This window comes from Cupressus sempervirens, chromosome 4 (assembly GCF_028749045.1).
Source record: "Cupressus sempervirens isolate cs-2001-9-10 chromosome 4, ASM2874904v1, whole genome shotgun sequence".
Taxonomy (NCBI): Eukaryota; Viridiplantae; Streptophyta; class Pinopsida; order Cupressales; family Cupressaceae; genus Cupressus; species Cupressus sempervirens.
Genome location: NC_143121.1, coordinates 231,992,158 through 232,015,390, shown reverse-complemented (window position 1 = coordinate 232,015,390; position 23,233 = coordinate 231,992,158). Strand labels below are relative to the sequence as shown.

The 23,233-nt window shown below is 37.7% G+C and overlaps 1 protein-coding gene across 4 annotated transcripts in view; it reads left to right on the top strand.

The window, feature by feature from the left end:
• LPXK (tetraacyldisaccharide 4'-kinase family protein) overlaps positions 1-23,233 on the top strand; it is a 97,127-nt gene that overhangs the window by 29,482 nt on the left and 44,412 nt on the right. For all 4 annotated transcript variants that reach the window (XM_089824854.1, XM_089824856.1, XM_089824855.1 and 1 more), the window contains exon 3: positions 11,144-11,386. In XM_089824854.1, the coding sequence (XP_089680980.1) occupies positions 11,144-11,386 (243 nt within the window). The remainder of the gene's footprint in view (positions 1-11,143; positions 11,387-23,233) is intronic.

The following is a 23,233-nucleotide window of genomic DNA, read 5'->3' as shown; positions in this document are numbered from 1 at the left end:
ATGAGCTTCATTGTAAATCTAAGTTTTAAATTTTTCCTTTGAAACAATTGAAAATGACATCAAAATGGGAAAAACTAGCAAGTTCAAATAATGGGATTATCATTATAACATTCAAGGAAGCATTCAGGGGATTTAGCAAGTTATGCTTATAAATATTGAGTTCAAGAGTAATCCTTAGCGTAAGGTTAAAACTCTAAAGTCTAATCGATGATTGTAATGATGGGAAAGAGGTGAGATCTAGAAGAATTTTGTGTCATGGAAATTCTAATTTTCTAAATTTTTTCTTTTTTCTTGCTTTTGCAAGGTGAATCGAAGAGGAATGTTTGGAAGATGGATTGGAGATAGGGGGCGACAGATGGGAACCAAGACTTCAAGCTTGATGGATTCCAAATGAGAAGATAGATCCAAGTCAAGACATTCAATGTGAAATTTCAGATTGAGATCAATGTGGATATGAAGACCAAAGTTGGCCAAATTCACAAATGCAAGATGTAAAAGGAAAGTCCAAGCACATGAAACATCTTCAAGAACAATCAAGAATTAGATCGTCTACAATTTCAAGGTGCAAATCCATATCAAGTTTAAGGGGATGGAGAAGATTTGAAGCAGGCAATTTCAAAGCATGAGTCATTACACTCATCCACAAGAAGCTTATAGTTTTGGTAGAGTTAATCAAAGTTAGAAATGCTGAGAGTAACTTTCTAACAATTGATCAAGAAATACGTGCAGTTTTAACAGACATATTCTACATGCTAGGATTCAAAGAACATGTTCTTAAATCAACTCAATAGGATAAAGATGCCGAGGTGGCATCTAGTCATCTTCTCCAATCAGGAGATTCTAGATTCAAGCACAGTCAATCACATCATGCCAAGTGTCCTATTTTCTCATTGTAAAAATCATTGTAATTTTTTATTGGCTCATGAATTGGTGCCCTCTTATAATTGGTTTTAAATTTGGCAACCCTAATTAGGGTCTATAGGGATAAATCCTAGCCCTTGATCTTGTATCAATCTTGGCCCTGAGTTGCAATTGAACATCTATATATGGCCAAGGCCTCTCTATTTGTTATTCATTAGTATTAGATTATATTGGAGATAGTAGAGAGCTAGGAGATTAGACTAGGATAGCCAAGGGAGAGACTTGATCAAATTGTTGCTATGATGCTTATCAAAGTAATTGATAATTTATTGTTGGTTCTATGGTGAATTACTTAATATTGCTTTGAACTGTTGCTTGGTTTTCTCAATCTTTCACTTGGAGTAGATTTTTTTCCTTCATGTTGAAGTAGTTTAGTTGAGTGAGTAATTGTGGATGCTTGCTTGATTGACTTGACAAATTTGGGCCACTAGCCTCTTGCCAATTGTAAGTGTGCCTTGTGTTGTTAGCTGATGATTGAAAGTACTTAACTTTAATTGATATTTGATCTTTAGCTTGCATCCATTTGACGGGATTGAAGAGGAAATATTGATGTAAAAATCATTGGAGTGCCCCTTAGAAGCTTTCTCTAGGTGGGTGGAGTTGTTGATTAAGTTGCATCTACTAGAGTCCAAGTCCATACACATTTCCTTGCATTCATGGTTAGGAATAAAAGTAAAATGTAAGGTAAGTTGAAGTGAATGTTTGAAAACCAAATTATATTTTCATTGTGCGTTGTGAAGCCAAATTTTTAGTAAGTGCAAGAGTTGATATTCATTAAATGAACACAAGCTCCTTATGTGATTGCTAACAAATCACATTATTTCATTGGGTGACTGTCCATGATTGAAGGAATCTTGAAGTTATCTCATGATCTTACATTGCAAGCTTAGCATGAGAGATGACCTTATACCAAGAGAGGATTTGTTTGATGTTTCACTATGAAATGGTGAATATTTGATTCTGTATGTTGTAGTGGAATAAAATCCACATTAATAGTCTTTGTTGGGTGATCCTGCTTGACTTTTCACCCTTGGGTAGTATAGACTAGGCAAATTGTGGAAAATTAAACTTTGTTGCCATTAGTTGAATGACATGATTGATAAAGTGCGCCCCCTTGTCACTTGTTATCTAAGTCAGGATTCCATGCCATGTGACATTTTTTCACAGAGGAGCTTGACCATATTGATTGTTTTATTATCTACTAGTGCTATGGTCTCTACCCATTTTGTGAGTACTTGTTATATTGTAAAATGCACACACCCCTTTGCAAATAGGGACACCCACTTTTTCTTTTTTCTTTTTCTTTGGTGGTTAGCAATTGTTGTAGATTCATTATTGAATGAATGGTGAATTACTTGTTTTATTTTGGAATGTTGCATAATTTTTACATTTCTTCACTTAGAATAGGATTTGTTTATGTTGAGTACAAGTAGTTAGTAAATAAACGAAAGATATTGTTGATTGGTGAAATTAATATGAGTACTCGTGTACAATTGGATTGCACTAGAATTGGGTTTTTTTAATGAATGCTAGCAATATGAAAATCATCCACACATCCTTTTAAGATTGCAACTTGCTCTGCATAGTTGATTTGACAAAGCAAGGACTGGTTTAGTTCCACCTCACCATCAATAGGGTATTGCATTGGTAAGGGTTAGCTAAGATTTTTTAAACCCAATGCTTCTTGCACTTTATTTCATTAGAAGTAGTTGAAGAGCTTATATTGCAAATCATTCACCTTTGGTAAGTTGTTAGATTGTCCATTTAATGAATTATGTAAGTCCTTACATGGTTACTAGCTGTTTAGGGGAAAAATGACACTAATCAATTTGTTAATGTAAACTAGATGAGATAAGTTCATTAGTTAAACATTTTAACGCTAAGCCCATAACTCTTAATATAACCCAAGTTAGATTGGCACAACCCAAATGAGGCCCAAGTGAGGTCAAGGGATGCCGATACTAAACCCAAATTATATCAAGGAAGTATGCAAGCAAGTCCTCTTTGATGCGACGTTTAATTGATTCTTTAAGCACACAATTGAATGATAATGACAATCAAGATCTAAATCTAATGTGAAGACAATGTATGAACTTGAAAGTATATAATTATTAGATCTGATCTAGGAAATGACAAAGAAAAGGATAAAACCCTACCTCAAAAGCTTGAAGAAGAAATCTAAGCAAATTAGGAATCCTAGAAGCAAATCGTGTCCAAAATAGAATCTAACTTGAAACTATAATCGAGTAGACGAAGGAAGCAAAACCCAAAAAACTTTTTGTTTGGGGTACAAGTTGACTTGCACGACCTTTATTGGTATAGGTCGACATGTACCTAGCTCTTGAAACTTTGCGGATCCATAAACTTTCTTGAAAAGGGTATCCAAATCTGTTTGCCAAAACTCTGCTCTCAAAACTTGCAAATTTGACATGTTTACCTTAGTCAACCCCTCGTTTTGGTGATTTCCACCTCTACGGATAGTCGTTGGATAGATGTTGTGTGTATGTAGTGCTCGTGAATCCTAGAGTATAGATTTAGAATGTAAAGAGCTAAGAAATGATAAGAACCTAACTCTATGAGTGAAATTGTAGCATGTAAGTGTGCAAAATATGAAGCAACAAAGACCATATTTGAAAATAGCATAGAAATCATGACAAAGCCCCCAAGGCTCAAGCGCTCTATCCATCTTCACAATCCCTTTGCAACTCCATATTGTTTTTTAATCACTCGTTGAATGCTTGCATTGAAGAATATGGATGATGAACTTCCTTTGGTGTTAAATGGATGAGATCAAACCTTTGCTTTCATCTTGCAATTGCTTTATGTCAGATTGGGATGTCTACATATGCTTATACCTTGCTTCTGTTCATGCCAAATGAGGTTAGTGATGGCATTTATAGCAGATTTATGAGATTACCCCTACAGGAGGCGATTACTGTAGGCGGGAAACCATTTAATGTTTGAAATAACTGGGGCCCACAATCCAAGACCCCAAGAGTACAAGTTGACCTGGTCAGCTTATATTGGTATAGGTCAATATGGTCGACGTATACTCGGATAAGCATGAATTATGGGGAAAACCCCAGGGTACTGAACAGAAAATAGGACCTAGGAAGATGAGGATGTAAAGAAATTATATCCTACCTTGATCTTTGCATGCGAGAAAAAAGGAAATCAAGGAGGATGTGTTAGGTGCTACTCTGATTTCGCTTAGGAGAGAGAAAAAGAGAAAGAGAATGTACTCCAAGTGCAAGTATATAATGCAAATACACTGAAGAGGAGCTAAAAGGTCATAAGTTGAAGTGCTTCCAATTTCAGACAGTACATTTAGCCCCCACTTTAGTGGTATATGACACTACATGCATGTGCAAGCTAAAGTAAGAAAAGTGTGTGTGTGTGTGTGTGTGTGTGTGTGTGTGTATGAAAAAGAATATGGCTAAGTCCACATGCATAGATCCTGCAAGAAACCATTAGTGATTGCATCTTGCAAAACCACATGTTAGTGATAATCAAAATCACCTGAGACTTACTAAGGAAAACTGATGAAATTTGCAAGTAACTATATGCCCCCTTGTTTCAACCTGCTAATTCAAAAAACATGTTCCACAAAAATCTCCCCTTAGTGGTCCTTGTCCTCTGCCTTTGCTTTATTTTGATTGTGTGACTGATAGGAATTATTTCCCCTTTGATTTAGACTGCTACTAGAGTCAGTATTCTTCTTCTGATCTTCATTTCAGCCTCCATAAGATTGTCCGCTAGGCTTTCTACCACAACCTATTTCAATTTGTCTGCTCTCAAACTTCTTGTTCATTTTTTCTTCCACCTTCAAAGCAAATTGATATACATCTTCAATGGTAATTATTCTTACCATTATCAACTCTACTTGAATACTTGGCCGCAACCATTCATGTAATGGGAAACCTTCTCCTTTTTGGCTCCAAAATGACATGTTTTGATAAGGACTTGATAGAACTCTTTTGTGTATTCGTGAACAAATGTTCTCGCTTGCTTCAACCCTTGCATTTTCTTCAAGTCAAGCTCATAGTCAACAAGAGTGAACTGTCTCTTCAATTTTTCCACCATCCAATCCCATTTTGTTATCTTCTCCTGTCCTCTGCTATTTCTTTATAACTGAACATTTTAAAACCAAATTCTAGCGCAACCTTTGCAAGTTTGATTGTCTCAGGGTATTCTACTTCTTCGTACTCGAAATGCTCTTCCATATCATGATCCAATCGATTAGTTCTTTTGGATTTAGTTTTCCTAAAAATGTGGAAACTTCAAATTTAGGTCTCTTTCCAATTCTAGAAATAATCCTGAAATGAGCTACTTCTGGATGCTCTTCTTCAACTTGTCCTTATGCAAATTCATCCTCACTTTCTTCTCTTGCCCTATTATTGATTCCTTTATTCAACTCCTCTTTCAACGCTTGTACTTGTCTTTGGAGGGCTCTTTTGTCATACCCACAAATCTTCTACTACGATAACTTTGTGGAGATATTTTTTTGCACTTATCGCTCAAACTCACAACTGTTTATGCCCACAACTGTTTATGTTTGGTAGCTTCAATTGGATAAACTATGAGACTAAAGTGAAGAAATATGTGTGTGTGTGTGATATATATATATATATATTATATTTGAGATATTATATAATTAAGTAATCATTTGTTATCATATTAATTAGATGATAATAGATAGACATGTCTCATGAGGAGACTTGTCTCTCCATGTCTCTTCCTTAACATACATAAGAGTGATATTGCTGCCATTGGAAAACACATACCATAATAGGCAATACAAATACATTTGCAGCGATAATCGACAACCAACAAGAACCATAGGCCTAATGCAAATTGCCTCACATTTGGTAATTTGTCCACACATTCAAGAACTTCTACTCTAATACCACTTGATGAAGGGTAGGCTCCTTAATAACACAAACATTCATGACAAAATAGAGAGAAACAAAAACTTACAAGAACTGAACAATCACAAGAACAAGAACACTTGCTTTTTATTATCTCTAATGAAATGACATAACAACATTAAAAAATATAACATGCTACAACCACATGGGTATTTTTATTATAGTAATCTACAAGATAGAGCCACATACACCACCATAATTGCCCCAGATAGCCCTACGGGCCTTCTTATAGGGGGATTTTTGCTGCCCTAGAAGATTCTGGAAATCCTAAACCCTAGATTTGAGGGTGACAATCCTTAAATTATTATTATTTTTTAAAAATTGGAATATGCCAAAAATATGCCCCAAACAATTTTTAGAACTCAAATGAGTGTTTGAAGGAATTTTATTTTTTTAACTCAAGGTAGTGCAGCTTCTGGAGGCTATAACTTTTGACTCGTTGAACCGATTGACTATTATAATCACAAAGTGCTCTACAATGCCTTACAAGTGAAGTGCTAGTCAACTAAGGTTTGAACCCTTTTCAGGGCCTCTAAAGCTTTCAAAATTGAGTTCAAAGTTTTTGTACCCCTGTTGCCAAAATCGAAAAATTTCCAATATCTTAATAATCAAACTTGATCTTGCAATGGAACTTTACTGGTAGATTTATACAACCAAATTGAACCTCCAGGGAAGAAATTAGAACATTTGGTGCTCAAATGAACAACTTATTAAAGATGGTATCTCTGCACAAAGATAGCCCTTATTGAAAAACTAGATAGTATTTTTGGGAAATGCAACTTTTCCCTTACACCCTATATGGTCTTGCATCACCATGCCACTCCCTTAGTGTATTCCTTGTACTCTAGAGGGAAGGCTCCCTTCTCGTCATCTTGTTCATGTTCGATGAGTTCCCCATTTTGTAACATGGTACATTTGTGGTGGTTGATCTCATAGTCTTCCATTTGCCAATGGAATTGTCCATTTAGAGTGTTGGTATCATCTTTAGAACAATCCTCTAGTTCGAGTAACCCTTCATTATTTGGCTCCAATCATTCATTCCTTTGTCCAATTAGACATGTTTTCTTTTGACCCCAATTCAGTCACTCATTACATGATTCCTTAGATTGATGACATACTTCCTTTTCTTGATCGAGTGTATTTTACTTCCAATTAGATCTGCCTTGGTAGAAAAGTATCTCCCCTTGGTAGAAAAGTATCTCCTCTTGAGTAGTGCATCACATCTTGTCTTCTCTAATGGAATGATAACTAAGCCCAAGAGGAATTGTTGTGCCCTGATTTTTACTTTTTGTGCCATCTGTGTTCCCAATGACTCTTGATGCCATGATTGTTCGCACCTACCCAAGAGAAAGGCTGATGGCCAAAAAGTTTGTTTCCTTAAACATTTTTTGGTTTTCTCTTGGAGTAAATGCTCTAGTGCCTTTTTCAATGATGGTGTTTGTTAGTTTTTCATCATTATTACCATCTTGACGACAAATGGCTTTCTTCCATTGCTCATTGTCAACAACTTGGGTTCAATGGCCTAGTTGTCTTTAGGTGGTGACTTTGTTGTTGGTTCCCTTGGTGACTATGTTGTGACCAACTATAATGGACATTGCCATTTTTAATTGTGGCATGGTTTGTAGGTCTGTTACCTTTATAGGTGTTGTTGTTTCCAACACTTTCCGTAGAGTGTTCTTTTTCAAATTTTCCCACAAAGGGGTAATGGCAGCATCATTAGAGGCTCTATGTTAATTTTCCATCGCCTGCTCTAGATTGGCCTTGGCCTCTCAAAGTCTTTCCTTCTTTGTATAGGGACGTGGGTGCATTCCCTTCCCCCTATAAATAATGTAGTAATCACTACGATTTCCTCATCCCAATCTTCTATGGCCAACACATTCACTCCCTTTTGCTTCAGATAGTCAATGTCTTCATTGTCCCCTTGTCCACATCATTTGTAGAACAAGACCGTACTATTTTGATTGCTTTGGCACTTGGGCAAAGTGACCCCATACATTGCACTTCTAACACTGAATCCTTGTTCTTCTTTGTGTCATTTCGTATTTTGCTTCATGGGCCATTGCTTGTGTTAATATTATTTCCTTGCTTGTTGTGGTGTCTACCAAGTGATGTGTTGGAAATTCTAGATGGTTTTGGTGGTGTAAACGCTGGGTTTGATTGTTTCCCTTTAGTGGAGAGCACATGTGCCCTCCTTATTTTTAAGTTTTATGGGCATTTTTCAATGAAATCTTCTAGTACTCGACAAATGTTACAAACCACTTTTTTCGGACATATGGTTTATATATGCCCTTCTACTTTATAGTCAGTGGCCCGTATCTTTTTGTTTTCTCTAGAATTCTCCTTTTCAACCTTCATCTCCTTCATAATTGCTACTTTCTTCAAAGTTTTTCTCATTAATTTCTTGTTGTTTTCCTTGGGAAGATGTTTTGGCATCGCTCCCAATATCCATTGTCTAGTTGTATGCATCAACTTACGATGACAAAGGTACTACCTTCATTTTCTTTTTGAGTGAAGGGATCTACCTCGTGACGAACCATCACTTATTTAGTTTTGTTTGCGTGCTGGTTTTCAAGTTTTACCAATAATTCCTTGAGCATACGGTTGTAAACTTGGGAATTTATGCATGTCCACCTATAGACTCCTAGGGGAGTCATCATCTTCCAAGGTTGGTGCAAAACTTGTGTTCTAGGCTTGGTTGGACTGCTTTTTCTTCGACGTCTTTGTCCTTCACTAGCACTAATGACCATGTTCGAGTCCATATTTCCACCCATAGCACCCCTTACACCTTAGTTACCTTCCTCTTTGTTCTTTGACTCTATTCTCCCTAGAGTTTTTGGCCTAGTGCCCCCAATCCTTGGTTGCTTTGATATGGATAGTTGTTCAATATGGTGTATCACCTCAAACTTAGCCGTAGGGTTTCCTCCTCCTTTCTCTTCATCTGATATTGATTGTACAATGGGTTGCCTACTTTATCTACAAGATCTTTGTATGCTTTATCTGGGATTAGTAGGTGTCAGGAAAGTTCTATCCATTCACTCTTTTTTTGTGCGCCGTCACTATTGGTGAGATTCTCTCTACCCTCCACCCTCCTGACTATGAGTATGACTTATGCTTTGACTTACACTCGGTGGCCATCAATGTTGTTCACCTTCTTTTCTCAACTAAAGGGATCTTCTTGTTGATCCTTTTGTGAATCTATGACCACTTGTTATTATTGACAATTTGTTTAGTGCTCCCCTCAGGATTCTTGAGAAGGGTTTAACTATCTCCTATGTACTATAAGTTTAGTGGTTGTATCGAGCATTGGCAGATCGGTCTTTTGATGCAACGACAACCCCACTCTAACAAGTGGTATCAGAGCTTGGTCACATTTTCAAACCCTCAGGCACTCGAGTAACGCTGAGGGGGATATTGTTGGAAATTTGTTTAGCGCTCCCCTCAGGATTTGTGACAAGGGCTTAACTACCTCCTGTGTACTATAAGTTGAATTGTTGTATTGGGCATTGACAGATTGATCTTTTGGTGCAATGACAACCCCACTTACAGATATATGTCTTCTATTCTTGTTTTGATACACTAGCATTAATTTTCAGAGGTACATCTTCTGGTAGTGTCATGCTCTTCCTCCTACGGTTTCGTTTGTTGTAACACTCTAGAATTTATTGTCGTAGTTGCTCTTGATCCCTATTTTCAAGAAGAGTGACGGATTTATTTGCAAGAAACCTTGGCATCCTACGAAGGAGATGATTAAGATTGTCGTTCATTGCTAACCAATCTTAGATGACGCTCTTGGGGACCTCTTGTTGGAGGGCCTCCCTTAGAATGTGCGAGTTAATAGACATCTCTCATAAATATACCAAACCCTAAGTCAGTTTGTCTTTTGTTGTGTACTTCGGTTTCAAACACTTCTAGTTCTTCTATGGGTCGGCCCATTGCACCACCATCCCTCCTAATTGTGACTTTATCACTAAGCTCCAATATTTACTCCGATAGAGTTAGGCTACTTACAACATAGAGCAAATGAGAACAAACATTCTGAACGTAAAGTAGCAACGCAGCATAGTTCCAGGAAAAACAGGACATTTTATTCCATTTAATTTATATGCAGATAAGTATATGACAATGCACATTGGCAGTCCCCAATACAACAAAATGAGTACATATATAAGGGTCCTTGGCTGGTGAAGATTACCAACTGTTAGGAACTGCCATCTCCAACTACCCATTGGGAACTAACAAGGCACTTGCAACATAAACAACTTGGAACATTTGGCCATCTATGCCATTTACTATAAGGTTCCATTCAGACTACTTGAAGGTGATTAAGCTCTTATAAAAGGCTATATAAATGTAGTATTGGATAACTTGGCAAGTTGTTAGACAGGGCGAGGAAAATGAAATAGATGATATGTCAAAATGAATTTGTGAGTGTTCTTATAGAGGAAATTGAGAAGCACTATGAACAATCAGTTTGGGTTATCTTCGGTGTGATAGGGTATTATTTCTTGGCATTTAGCTCAAGTAGGATGCAAATCGTTCTGGAACATCATGATGCTAACTAGGGAAGTTGGGATCATCAAATAGACTTTCAATATTATCTATATACGTAGAATGAAAGGGCTTAATACAGCAATGGAAATGGCAAATTTTGTATTAAGATGAATCTTTAAATTTATCATCTGAGCTGGCTATAGGATGCAACTTTAGGAGGCAGGGAGGTGGGATTAATCTCTGTTATTGTTTCTTTGTCACTTTACATCATTGTTGATAATTTGAACTGCTATATATCTTGACCAAGCATGTTTTGTTTCCTTGAGTATGATATGTTTCCTTTGCATTTTAAGTCAAGAAGTGGGCAGGTACAATAAAAATCATTGCAAATAAAATTAGTTGCAGTGCTGGAGTGTTATCTTTTGTAATCTTAAATAGGCATTGCTCTGTTCATAGGAAGAAACAAACCAATTTGTTATTTGTATTAATTGGTTTAAATGTCAAGCATCACTGGCTGACATTTGCAACACTTGATGATTCACACTTTACCTCAACTTTCCTTACTGTTTCTTGTACATGTATCATTATGTTGTGGACATAGTTTGATTGTTTTTACCATTTTTTATTATTTAAGCTAAGTTTTATCACTTAGCTAGAGGCTCTAATTGTTGCTATATGCATGCATTATATTGAATCACATACTTGATTAGGGTTTCTTGATGCGAACTTTGAATATGGATTAGACATTTCTCATGTTGGAAATAACCAGCAAAGGACATTGTTTCACTTTCTTTCACATGTAGGGCTATGGAGGTGGAGACGAAACAAGAATGCTTCAAAGACATTTACTTGATACTGCTATCAAAATTGGTTCAGGTCCAAATCGAGGAAATATTGCTGCATCATTTCTTCAACAGTATGGTGTGATGAAATGTCATAGAAAATCAGACACGACTTCTAGTGTTCGCCTATTTAAGGATTGTGACACATTTGCAAACAAAACTGGTGATGGGATAGGTGTTATAATTTTGGATGATGGCATGCAGGTGAGCCTATTCATAATTTTGTGATTGTGTGGTTTATTTTGAGCTCTCATGCTTCTGAATTTTGGTGCATACATGAATTTGTTAGAGCAGAGAGTTGTGAAATTGTATGCTATTCCTCAAGGAGTAAACAAGAATATAATTTGCTGGCTAACTGTGATAATATTAAAGATCTCTAGATAGCAAACTATGGAACATAATTTATCAATTGCTCACAAAATTATTAGCAATATCAACAACAAAAGGTTGCATTTAGATATCTATTTGACATTCCTTCAAAAATTAGTTTAAGGCTCGAGCTGAATGTGAACATATATGAGCTGAATGTGAACGTATATGCTGTGATAGACATATTTACCTGTTAAAAACTGTATTATCATGTTTATTTTTTGCAACAAAGGAAAATATTTCTGTAGTGAAACAATATCGGCTAGGGGATAGTTTGGAGGTTGACTATGAAATGGAATGGTACAAAATGACTACATTGTAACTAGTTTTATGGCTCCCACTATCTGGATAAAAGTTGGGACATATTCTTTAGTAGAATCTTTTACTGTGTCTATTTAGGGACATTTTGACAACTTCAGATATCTTGAGGAAGATTGAACCATTTGTTGCTTGCTATATCTGTTCTGTGAAATGTGATAATATGTGTTGGCTTTGGGTTCAACTCATCTAAAGCCGCAAAATCCGTATTATTATGATGGATTTTTTATTACCATGTCATGTCCTCAATGTTCCAGTACTATGATGTTATTAACTATAAAAAAGTATTTTCAACAGGAGTAGAATACTAATAATTTAAATACATTAATTAAGTGATAAAATTAATTATGCTAAATAATAATAACTTTTGTTTTGGTACCAAAGGGAATTCAATTTCCCTTAAGACGAGCTGATTTTGAGTTTATTCAAAAGGATATATATGCAGCACTGAAGTTTCATTTTCTATCATGGATTTTTCTGACATTTTACTGAATCACACTATAACACTTGGGGCAAAACCCTCAAGAGGTGGTCAACACCAGCTTGGACAAAAACCCAACTCTAGTGTGTTCTGTGAGCTATTTCTGCACAGGGAAAGGCATGTAATATAATTACAAGTGTTGGCATATCTGCAGGTCTGTATAGCAGTGACGGAAGAAGAGGAAAACATCATCATTTTCAGCTTGCCATCCAGGTCAAAATAACAAACATTTCAGTAGAATTTGTAATCTGAAGTTGCTTACTCCTCTAGCTGCTGGGGGAGGGCAGATGTGTGGCAGCAGCCTCCACCTGTTCTGAGAGCAACCCGCAGCCAGTTCTGATCCATCACTGGGTGCTCAGAAATCTACAACATTGACACCATCAAACACCCATATAGCCTCCATCTTTGCTCCAACACACAAGATACAAGGGACCTGTTGATACGAGATTTATGCCTCTACAAAATGCAGAATTGAATACTCAATATTGCAAATGAAATACCAAATCTCCGACTCTCTCTTAAATAAGGATGCTCATATGCTAAACAATGTATCTAGTTTGAGTGATCAAATGAGACAGCCCCAAGGTTCCTTCTTATCGTGGACTTTCACTCAGTTATAATGATGTGATATATTGGTTATCGCAAAGAAACTTATGGTGTTCAATAAATGGATATCGACCACTCTAGCTTTTTCCAACCAAACAACTGTGAAGGGAAAAGGGTTTAAAAAATTTAGTCTAAGAATGCAAGAAACTGTAAATGTCTCTGTGAGCTATTTCTGCACAGGGAATGGCATATAATTTAATTATGAGTGTTGGCATATCTGCAGGTCTAGTGTAATGTCCCCTCTTCTAGCTTAAGAAATGAATGCTGGAACTTGCAACAAATCCTAAGTACAATATAGAAAATATGTATTTAAGATCCAAAAGATGGTAGAAATATTAAACTAATTCAATATCAAACTAAATACTATCCCTTACCACCCTCCCAATCCTTTGGAAGGAACTCTTCTCAGATTGCCTTACTCTCCGATGTGAGCTAATTCTCGATTAGGCAATTGTCATGTGAAGAGTGTCTCCCTAAGGCCTTTGGTATTTCTATATTCATCACAACACTACTTGGTAGAGATCCCACTTCTAACCAATTCTCTTATCTTGACATATGCATATGACTGACCACTACAATATATATTGTCTCTAAGAGATTCTCTACAAGTCTCTCTTTGGGATCCCACTTAGGAAACCTGACATTCACTCTTGAATGTCCTCTGATCACTGAGTTCCTTTTAAGGAGCTCAACATCCAAAGCAGATGTTCTCTACCAAGGATTCTCTTAGTATTTAATGAGAGTACAAGTTATCATCTCTATTATGTATTAATAACTTATTACTTTGGTAAATTCTCTACTTTAATTAATACACATCATAATGAAGCATACCTCTTTAACTCTGAACCGATATTTCTTGAAACTTATATGTTTATCCTCTTTCCTTTGCATAATAGTGTATAGATTCCTTTATTTATCATTTGTATTATTAGTCTGTTTATTTTTCTTGTCTCGTCTCTGATAAAATTCAACTTCCTGACCTTATGTATTGTTTATCGTATGGGGTAAATAGTTTAATGCATACAAACAATAGACAAGAACATGTAACACAACAATACTCCTTTTCTTATTCGCATATATGTCGAAGGGATTGCATAGTGCTTCCATTGATGATTACAAAAATGCTCCAAAGTCCATTCCCAATGGTGTACATATACCATTCCGAAGGGGTGACTCAACCGTCATGCCCATTTGGATGCTAATCTACCCATCGGCTATTTTATAACTTTACTGACAATATTTTACAACTTTATCGATAACATCATCCCCCCCAAAAAGAAAAGTCTTATCTAGACGACAATTACAAAATATTCACTCGTGCCGCTTTCTCTATTTCCAACTCCTGGGTACACTGAGCCACTTGTTGCTGAACTGCTTTCAACTGGATGATCAGCTCCTCCTGAGCTCTCTATGCATCCATCGAGACAGCTTCACGTCCAACACCTACTCCAAGTGCCTCAAAGTGTATCACCCCTCTCGAAAGGCTTGCTCTGTTGTTTTCTCCACCTCTGGTACACAGACACTCCATGCTTGCAACAGCTCCGGGTCTCATCAACTGGTTGCACTTCCCACGACTAATAACTGCACCGACTAGGGGTCTAGGGGGCATCACCCCTAGCGGGGTCGATGGGCAGCGCCCCTGCGGGGTCTGCGCTCCCTGTCGTGATACAGGGTGGGGTCAAGGGGCAGCGCCCCCGCCGCCAAGACCAAATTAGCACTCTGAAACCCACACAAAAGTCCATGGAACACACCATTTTTGTGATTTTCTTCCAATCCCACACTCTTTCAGCCAACCACTTGTGTTTTCTACCTGTTTATGTCTTTCCCTTCCCTTGGGCATCATGCGTTATTCATTCTGAACATTTTCGATCTATCGTCCTTTTTTTTTTTGAACCTCATATTACCCTTCTTCTATGTTTGAACGGTGGTCTCTCTCTGTTATGTTACAACTTCGTTGCCAATATTGTACAGTGTTTGAACCAGTAAAAATTTGCATAGATCCTCTCTACTCGTGATTGTACGACGTTTTCTAATGCCTGCCCAATGTATTATGGTGTCTGTATAGAACCTTCAAATGCTTTATGTTTGCCGTACGATGATGGGGTGCCAAGAATGCATCATATTGAATGTGTTGTTTCCCTTCTAGTTGTACGGGCTTCGTTTCCATCTTTCTCCTAGCCGTACGGATATCTCCACAACTGCTAGCCGTACGAGTTTCCCCACAACTGCTAGCCGTATGGTCCTCTGCAAATGCTGTACGGTCCACAGACTTCTGTATTGTTTTTCTTTTATAGCTGTACAATGGCTTTTAGCGATACATCCTTTGCTTCTCTTTACCATATAGTGTCCATCATATGATATTAAATTGTTGTACGGTCTCTGGCCTTAGCGCTCCTTTTCATTGTATGCCGTATGGTGTTTATCTGGGTTCCTTCTAGCTTTGTACGTCGTACGGGTTTCACATATGCTTCTCCTCACCGTACGATAGCCTTCAGCCTGGACGATGATTATTACTTCACTTTTTTTTTTTCTTTTTTTTTTCAATTTTTTTTTTTTCAATTATGAGTTACTTGTCATTATTCATTGATGGGGAAGCAGCTCTCGAGCGGTATATTTTTAACTTGGAACCATTTACGTCTTCTGGTACTTCTTGCCCGTCCAATGTCCACAGCTTTATTACTCCATTGTTGTCCACTTCTTGGATTTGGTATGTTCCGACCGATTTGACTTTAAACTTCCTTGGTTTGATTTCGTTCCATTCGCTATACTTTAATACCAATTGGCTCAGTTGAAATTTATTCAATTTCAAACGCTTCTCATGCCATACCTTCTGCCTGTTTTGTGTAACTTCCATGGCCCATTGTGCCTGCAATTGTCACTCATCTAGTTTATTTAAGTTACACAATCTCTCCCTTAGGTTTTTCATATCGCCTAGTTTGTTCTCAAAACTTGGTACCGTGAATTCCGTTGGCTACCACTCGTTTCCGTCAATAACTGTATTCTTGATTTTAGAGTCTTCACTTCGTACTGCTGAAGTTTTTATTAAACCCTTTCTCTTTGTTTCCTGTGTAGAGTGTATGATGTGTTTTCCTTGCTGCTAGTACCTTTCTATTATATCCGTGGTTCGACGTAACATTTTCGATGGAATCTTTCCTTTTTTTAGGTTCGTACTGTATGTTCTTCCCTTCAACTTTTGTCGTAACTGCCTTTCCTTCTTCCGCTTCTCTGTATTCCTTCGGACATTCATTTCCCTCTTCTTTCTCACCTTCGTTGACCCTTAACATATTACAGCTCGAAAAGAGCTCGTGATCCTCCATCTGCCAGTGGAAAAGGCTATTGACCAAATCCAAATCATCGTTCGTCGATCCACCTTCCAACCATAGGACTCCTTCCTCATTGGGTTCCAACCGTTGCTTTCCTTCATCCTCTTCTTTGGAATCAGATGATACAGCTTCTTCGCCCATTATGTGTGTGTAAATGAATAATGAATCGTCGTCCCTTGCTTTCCATTGATAGTGTATTCTTCTTCCAGTCATGCTTAACCTTTGCTTGTACAAGCTATCCCCGACCCAAAATGGCGTCATATCATCTCCTTTTCAATGAAATGACAACGAAATCGAATAGGAATGACTATGTTCCAATAGTCACTGGTTGTGCCATCAGGATTCCCAATAGTTTGATCTCGTGTTGGTCTGCCGTGAGCAATTGGAATGTAGGTGGCCACAACATCGGCTGTCCCAACTTCTTCCAAGTATCTTCTGGTAGGATGTTTACCCCTAAACCTCCGTCCACAATTGTGTCTGAAAGGACTGTTCCTAATATACCCATCTCTATGATTGCCGGATGCCGTTCGGATGTGAGGGCTAGCAGCATTGTGTCCGTTGCTCTTGCTCCGCTTTCCTTTTCCCTTCCATGTTCTCCTGGTAGTTTAGCAGTCGGGGCTATGTTCGTGAGTGCTGTCCGTAGTTGCAGCATTGTGGGGATCAAATCATTTAACTTGACTGGTTTTCAGTTTGTAATATCTACCGTCTGATGTTTTGTTCTACGCAGTTCCTTGTTGAGGTATCGGTAGTGTCCTTCAATTGTGGTTTCTTTGCCTGCATTGCTTTCTCAATTTTCGGCCGCGCTTCTTCCAATCTCTTCTTTTCTTTGGGTCGGGGTACAATTTTGCTTGTTTCCGTATGATTGCCAAAACCTCCTCTTTGTTCGTCCCGATGGTGATCAAATTGACTCTTGATTTCGGGCACTTGGCATCTTCATGATCTCCAGGACTGCACCATCTGCATAACAATTTTGGTGTGTTTGTTGATGTACAGTTCTGTGCAAAGTGGCCCCACAAATTGCATGCTCGGCATTGAACCATTGGGCGGCTATTCGCACCGTATTGAATTCGGCTGCGGCCCCCATTATTATTGTTGGTATTGTTATTTGTATTGTTGTTTTGCCATCTTCTATTATTTTTGTACCCTCCTGAAGTGGCACTGTCATTGCTAGTGTTTTTGCTCCCTCCCGACGTGGAAGTGTCCTATGTCAGGAGCACTTGTTGATGCCCTCTTGTTTTCATATTGACAAAGGAATGCATCATAATCTGACAAATCTCACAGAATTGGTTTTTTGGACAAAACCCCTTCGTGTGACCTTTTGTCTTGCATTTTGTGCACCATAGCTCGTTTCCCTTCGTCTCTTTCTGCATATTCTTAAATTCCTTCATCATTCTGATCATATCCTTCTGGAGAGCTCGGACCTTCTTATTGTCCTTGCCGTCACCACTGCTATCTTCTTCTGAAGACAAGTCATCCGAGTCGGATGAGCTACTTTTTTTCTTCTTTTTGATTTTTTGTTCACTTTCTATGTCCATCGCCTGATTGTATGCTTCGGTGTATGATGATGGTGGCACAATCTTCATTTTCTTTCTTAACTTCGGGCCTAGTCCTTCAAGGAACTATCTCTTTTTCAGCCCACTGCCGGCTTACTTTCCACTTTATTGATTAATTCTTTTAGTTTTCTGGCATATACATGAACTGTTTCATTTTTCCCCTGCTTTGTGGTGTAGATTTCTACTACTATCTCATTGTCGTCTCGCAGCAATTGAAACTTGGCAATAAACTCCTTTTTAACTCCCGCCCATGTAGTTAATTTTTGGGGATCTGTGTCAGCAAACCAATCAATTGCTACACCCCTTAGTGTTGTTGGAAATTGTCGGACCCATTCATCCGTGTTGGTTATGCCATTCGCTGTCCAAATTGTTTCACATGTCTTACAGTGTCTGATTGGATCAGCTGTTTCATCACCATCAAACTTTGGCAATTTTTCCTTTGGTCTAGCCATTACTATTCAAGTTGAAGGTACTTGTTGTGTTTTTGCGTTGTTCTACACAACTACGCTATTTTGTGCACTCGCGCTGTTTTGTACACCCGTGCTGTTTCGAAAAATCGTCTTATTTCCAACAGCTGCATTACTTGGTGAAAAAGGGTTTTCCTCAAGCGAAGTTGTCGGTTCCGGAAGTGTATCGCGGACGAAGAGTTCACTCCATGCTCGTGCTCCCTCGACACTCCGAGCTGTGTGAGTTAATTCCCTTCCGTCTGGATTCTCCTCCCTTGACGTATATAGGTTAAGAAATTCCTCCTTTGTTTCTTCCACCAAATTCAACCGCTGTCGAGTCTCTTTCAACAATTTCTCGATGCTTTGGTGTCCGTCGACAATCTGCTGAAACCTCCGTCTGCGCTCGGCCTGTTGTGCCAAAATAAAAATTTCTTGTGTAGTGCGTATTCCATTTTTTTCCCTTTATCTTATTCCTATCCTTGTTAAGCTGATTCAGCATTAGTCTTCATTCCTCTGCCTTCGTTCCAGGTCCATTGGGCAATAGCACCAAATGTTTACCATATGGGGTAAATAGTTTAATGCATACAGACAATAGACAAGAACATGTAACACAACAATACTTTTTTTCTTATTCGCATATATGCGGAAGGGATTACATACTGCTTTCAATGATGATTACAACAATGCTCCAAAGGCCATTCCGGACAAAGGCCATTCCGGACAGTGTACATATACCATTCCTTAGGGGTGTCTCAACCATCACGCCCATTTAGATACTAATCTACCCATCGGCTATTTTATAACTTTACCGACAACATGCTAACCTACCCGTCAGCTATTTTATAACTTTACCGACAACATGTAGTGCTTCTACCACGTTACTCTTCCTTACTGCTATGGGGCATTCCTCTGCCATGACTAGTTATCTTCGACCTTTTAAGTTTTACTAGCTGCCTTGAATTTTCTTATTGTTGTTCGTTTATGTTTTCTTTGTTTATTGTCTTCTGTTAACTTGTATTCTGCAAGTAAGCATTTTACTTTTTTTTCCCCTGTAGAGAGTACTTCCTAATATTTGCACTATCGAGCTCTTGTCTAAGGCTGCGACTGTTAGTAATCTTTGTATTTTCCGTTATGTACTGTCCATGCTGGATATGTGATTGATTTTCCCCGTTGCTCTAGCTTTGTCTTATTATTATTTTTGTTTTCCCCATCACCGTAATCACCATTTTTTGGTCGTACTCACTGTGTCCTATTTGTATTGTCTATTTTAGAATTCTTTTCTTACTCCACGTCAACAGTGGTAGATGTGGTATCTCTTACTGCTGCTACATTGATAATTCACATGACCTTCCTGGATTCAGTTTGATTTTTCTGTGGTCTTTGAGTGGGGTGTTTCCCCTTGTGGGTGCTTGCACTTATGCTGCGTGGAATAGTTATCTTATCTGAGATTTCAATGATAGTCAGTTGAATTTTATATGTTTTTAATATTCTCTTGCAATCGTAGTTCCTTGCATTTCAATGCTCTGTTTTCACCCTTCTTTTCATTCCTCCACAAAGCCAATGATCTCCTTGTAAGCAATGCAGATGATTCTATTACTTTCTGGTCTGTATCTTGTTTGCTAACAATGTGCAATACTCCTGCCCTATTTACTTGACTATGGTGCTTGTTGGATGCCTGGTTGTTCACGTTCTCCAGTGTGTCTATTCTGTGTGCTCTTGAGTATATTTTCCCAATGATAACTTATGGTATGGACTCCTTGCCGAGACTTGGGATTATTCGTGATTGGCAGATGAGAGTTTGATTTGATCGCTTATTGAAATGTTTTCTTATCTTCTCCGTATTACTTCTCCGATTTCTATGATTCAATGTGTTTTGTTCTTCTTGGGTTTTTCCTTACATTTCGGCCTTATACTATGCTCATCCATGCTGGCTTCATCTTCTTAAGTCTGCATAGGACTTCTTTCTTATCTCGCTGATATATACTATGGACATGTTTGTGTTGGTTTTCACCATTCATTGACTGTGGTCAATGTATTCTGTTCGATGATTATTTCTTCCTCCAATGGAGGCTGTCGATTCTATCTTTATTTCAATGTTCAGTGATCTCTGTTTGGATTAATGCAGATGCCGGTTAGTGATGTGTGCAAGCTCGTATAATGTCTTTCTTTTTCTTTTATCTTATTCGATCATAATATCTCTGTATTACCTGCTTCGGAATATCATATATTGTGTTCCTCCTCCCCTTACCTTGTGCGATAGTCTCTTGTTATATACTGCCCAAATGTAAAGGCATGCGTCATGTGGTGTGTCCAAGGGTATGGGCTCCACATTTTACAGATTAGTATTAGATTTTAGTAAGTTCATAATGAACTCCTTTTATTGTACCTTTGATTATTCGAGCTAATGTCTTTGTTCCAAAGTATAATATTTATTATTTAATATATTTTTATATTGATTTAATTATTAGATAATATTATTTTAATATAGTTAATTCATATGAGTTTATCTCTAATTATTTATCATCTCAATTACTTAGATAAATAGGGACATTGCTTATAGTTTTTAATATAAGATTTCATCATTAGGGGAGATATTACATCTAGATAGCAGTGACGGAAGAAGAGGAAAACACCATCATTTTCAGCTTGCCATCCAGGTCAAAATAACAAATATTTTAGTAGAATTTGTAATCTGAAGTCACTTACTCCTCTAGCTGCTGGGAGGGGTCAGACGTAGGGCAGCAACCTCCATCTAGCCTGAAAGCGACCTGCAGCCAGTGCTGATCAATCACCAGATGCTAAAAAATCTACAAAGTTGACACCATCAACCACCCACATAGCCTCATCCAACGCAAAAGATACAAGGGACCTGTTGATATGAGTTTTATGCCACTACAACATGCAGAATCAAATACTCGATATTGCAAATGAAATACCAAATCTCCGACTCTCTTAAATAAGGATGCTCATATGCTAAACGATGTATCTAGTTTGAGTGATCAAATGAGACAGTCCCAAGGTTCCTTCTTATTGTGGACTTCCACTCAGTTATAATGATGTGATATATTGGTTATCACAAAGGGACTTGCGGTGTTCAGTCAATGGATATCGACCACTCTTACTTCTTCCAACCAAGCAACTGTGAAGGGAAAAGGGTTTAAAAACTTCAATCTAAGAATGTAAGAAATTGTAAATGTCTTTGTGATTCTACTAGACTTAGTTTAGCCATCGACATCTACCAAGCTAGTGAGATCTCCTAAGATAGATGTAAGATGTTCAAACTATCACCATTCCATTGACACCATTTGCTGATGCACATCAATGTGCAAGCAATAATCAAAGTAAAGCTCATAAATATGCCATCCAACCATGCAAGTCAAACTCACAATCATTAAGTAGCTTTTTGTTTGTTTTGAGCGAGTTTACCACAGGTGCATAAAAATATCTTGCATTCAACTAAACGCTATTTCCAGCCAACATGAAATAAAATTTCTTCAAGGGAGGAAATATAAAAACCATATAATATGCCAAATGATACTAAAAATTTACCATGAAGGCCAACAATGAATTAAGCACAATTTGGCAGTATCATAGTAACAATCTCTACAAGGCTTTCTCCTACTCTACTTTCTAATTCTAATGAGTTACAAATGAGAAGGCTTTGGCCTTTATAGTTGTTCAATTACAATGAAGAGCCAAGATCGATTCAAGGTCAAGGGCTGAGATTTAGCCAACAAAGTCCTAATCCAACTAACAGCTACAAGCATTAAATGCTTGACCAATTACATAAAGGTACTACCTCGTGGGCCACTAAGAAAATCACAATGCTTTTACTGACCAATCAGAGAAGATGTTAGGTAGAAGCACTAGATGCCTTCCACTGTCCACATGTACATTTGGCATGATTGGATTGATTGAACTTTGAAGAGTGCAAACTTGAATTTTCTGATTGGCTGGAAATGGATAGGCACCACATCAGTATTCTTATCTTGCAATCTTTGTTTTGATTCCACTTCTCGATTGTTGAAATTTGGTTTGGAAACCTTATCATTGAACCATTTTGTGAATGAAATCTTGATGTCCTATGATGCTTTGACCTTGATCTTATGCTTGTTATTCGACCTTGAACATCATCTTGCTTGTCCTCTAGATGAATCACTTGCAACTTGTTGATAGTTGAAGTCTTCGCTTTGAAATTGCTTGAATTCATGCTCACGTCCCTGGAAAACATGCTTGCTTGCCATCTTCTTGGATTCCAGCTCCACTTTGCATAACCAAGAAGATGCTTGCATTGAAGTTTTAAACTCACAAAATGGGGAGTATAAACATTACAAAGCATTCTACTTAATCCTAGCATTGCAGTTGTATTTGAACTCCAATTCTACTTGAATTCCTATTTAGAATGTCATCATAGATGTTTATTTTGCTGGTTAAGACCAAAAATCTGGGTGTGTGAATCCAAGTTTGTGTGAATCTTCCCCAGTAAGGTGTGCTTTTAATGACCTTCACTTAGTTTTCTACGATCTTCATGTTCTGATTTTTACTTGGTCTGCAAGATCGTAGTCCTTACTGATGCAAAATCTGAGTTCTATCTTTCCAACTTGCCTGAAACATGCTATCTCTCCAACCAGTTGTCAATGACTAAATATCTTCATGATTAACATAGAATATATTTGCATTTAACAACTTATCCATTCATGAGGTCAGCTTGCAACTTCAAATTGGAGTTGAGATTACAAAGGCAGCATATGTTTTGAAGTTTTTGATGTTGAAACCCGAGAGAGGTCAGAATTCTGACCTCTCCTAGACTCAAGTCCAAGGGAGAGACTTGATCATGCACTTAAACACTTCTAGTTCTATGCATTCTTCGCTTGATTACAATCAGATTTTCATCATTAGTTATGATTTTGAATTTGAATTGCTCTCCATTTTGTCATTATCCTCCACTAAACTCA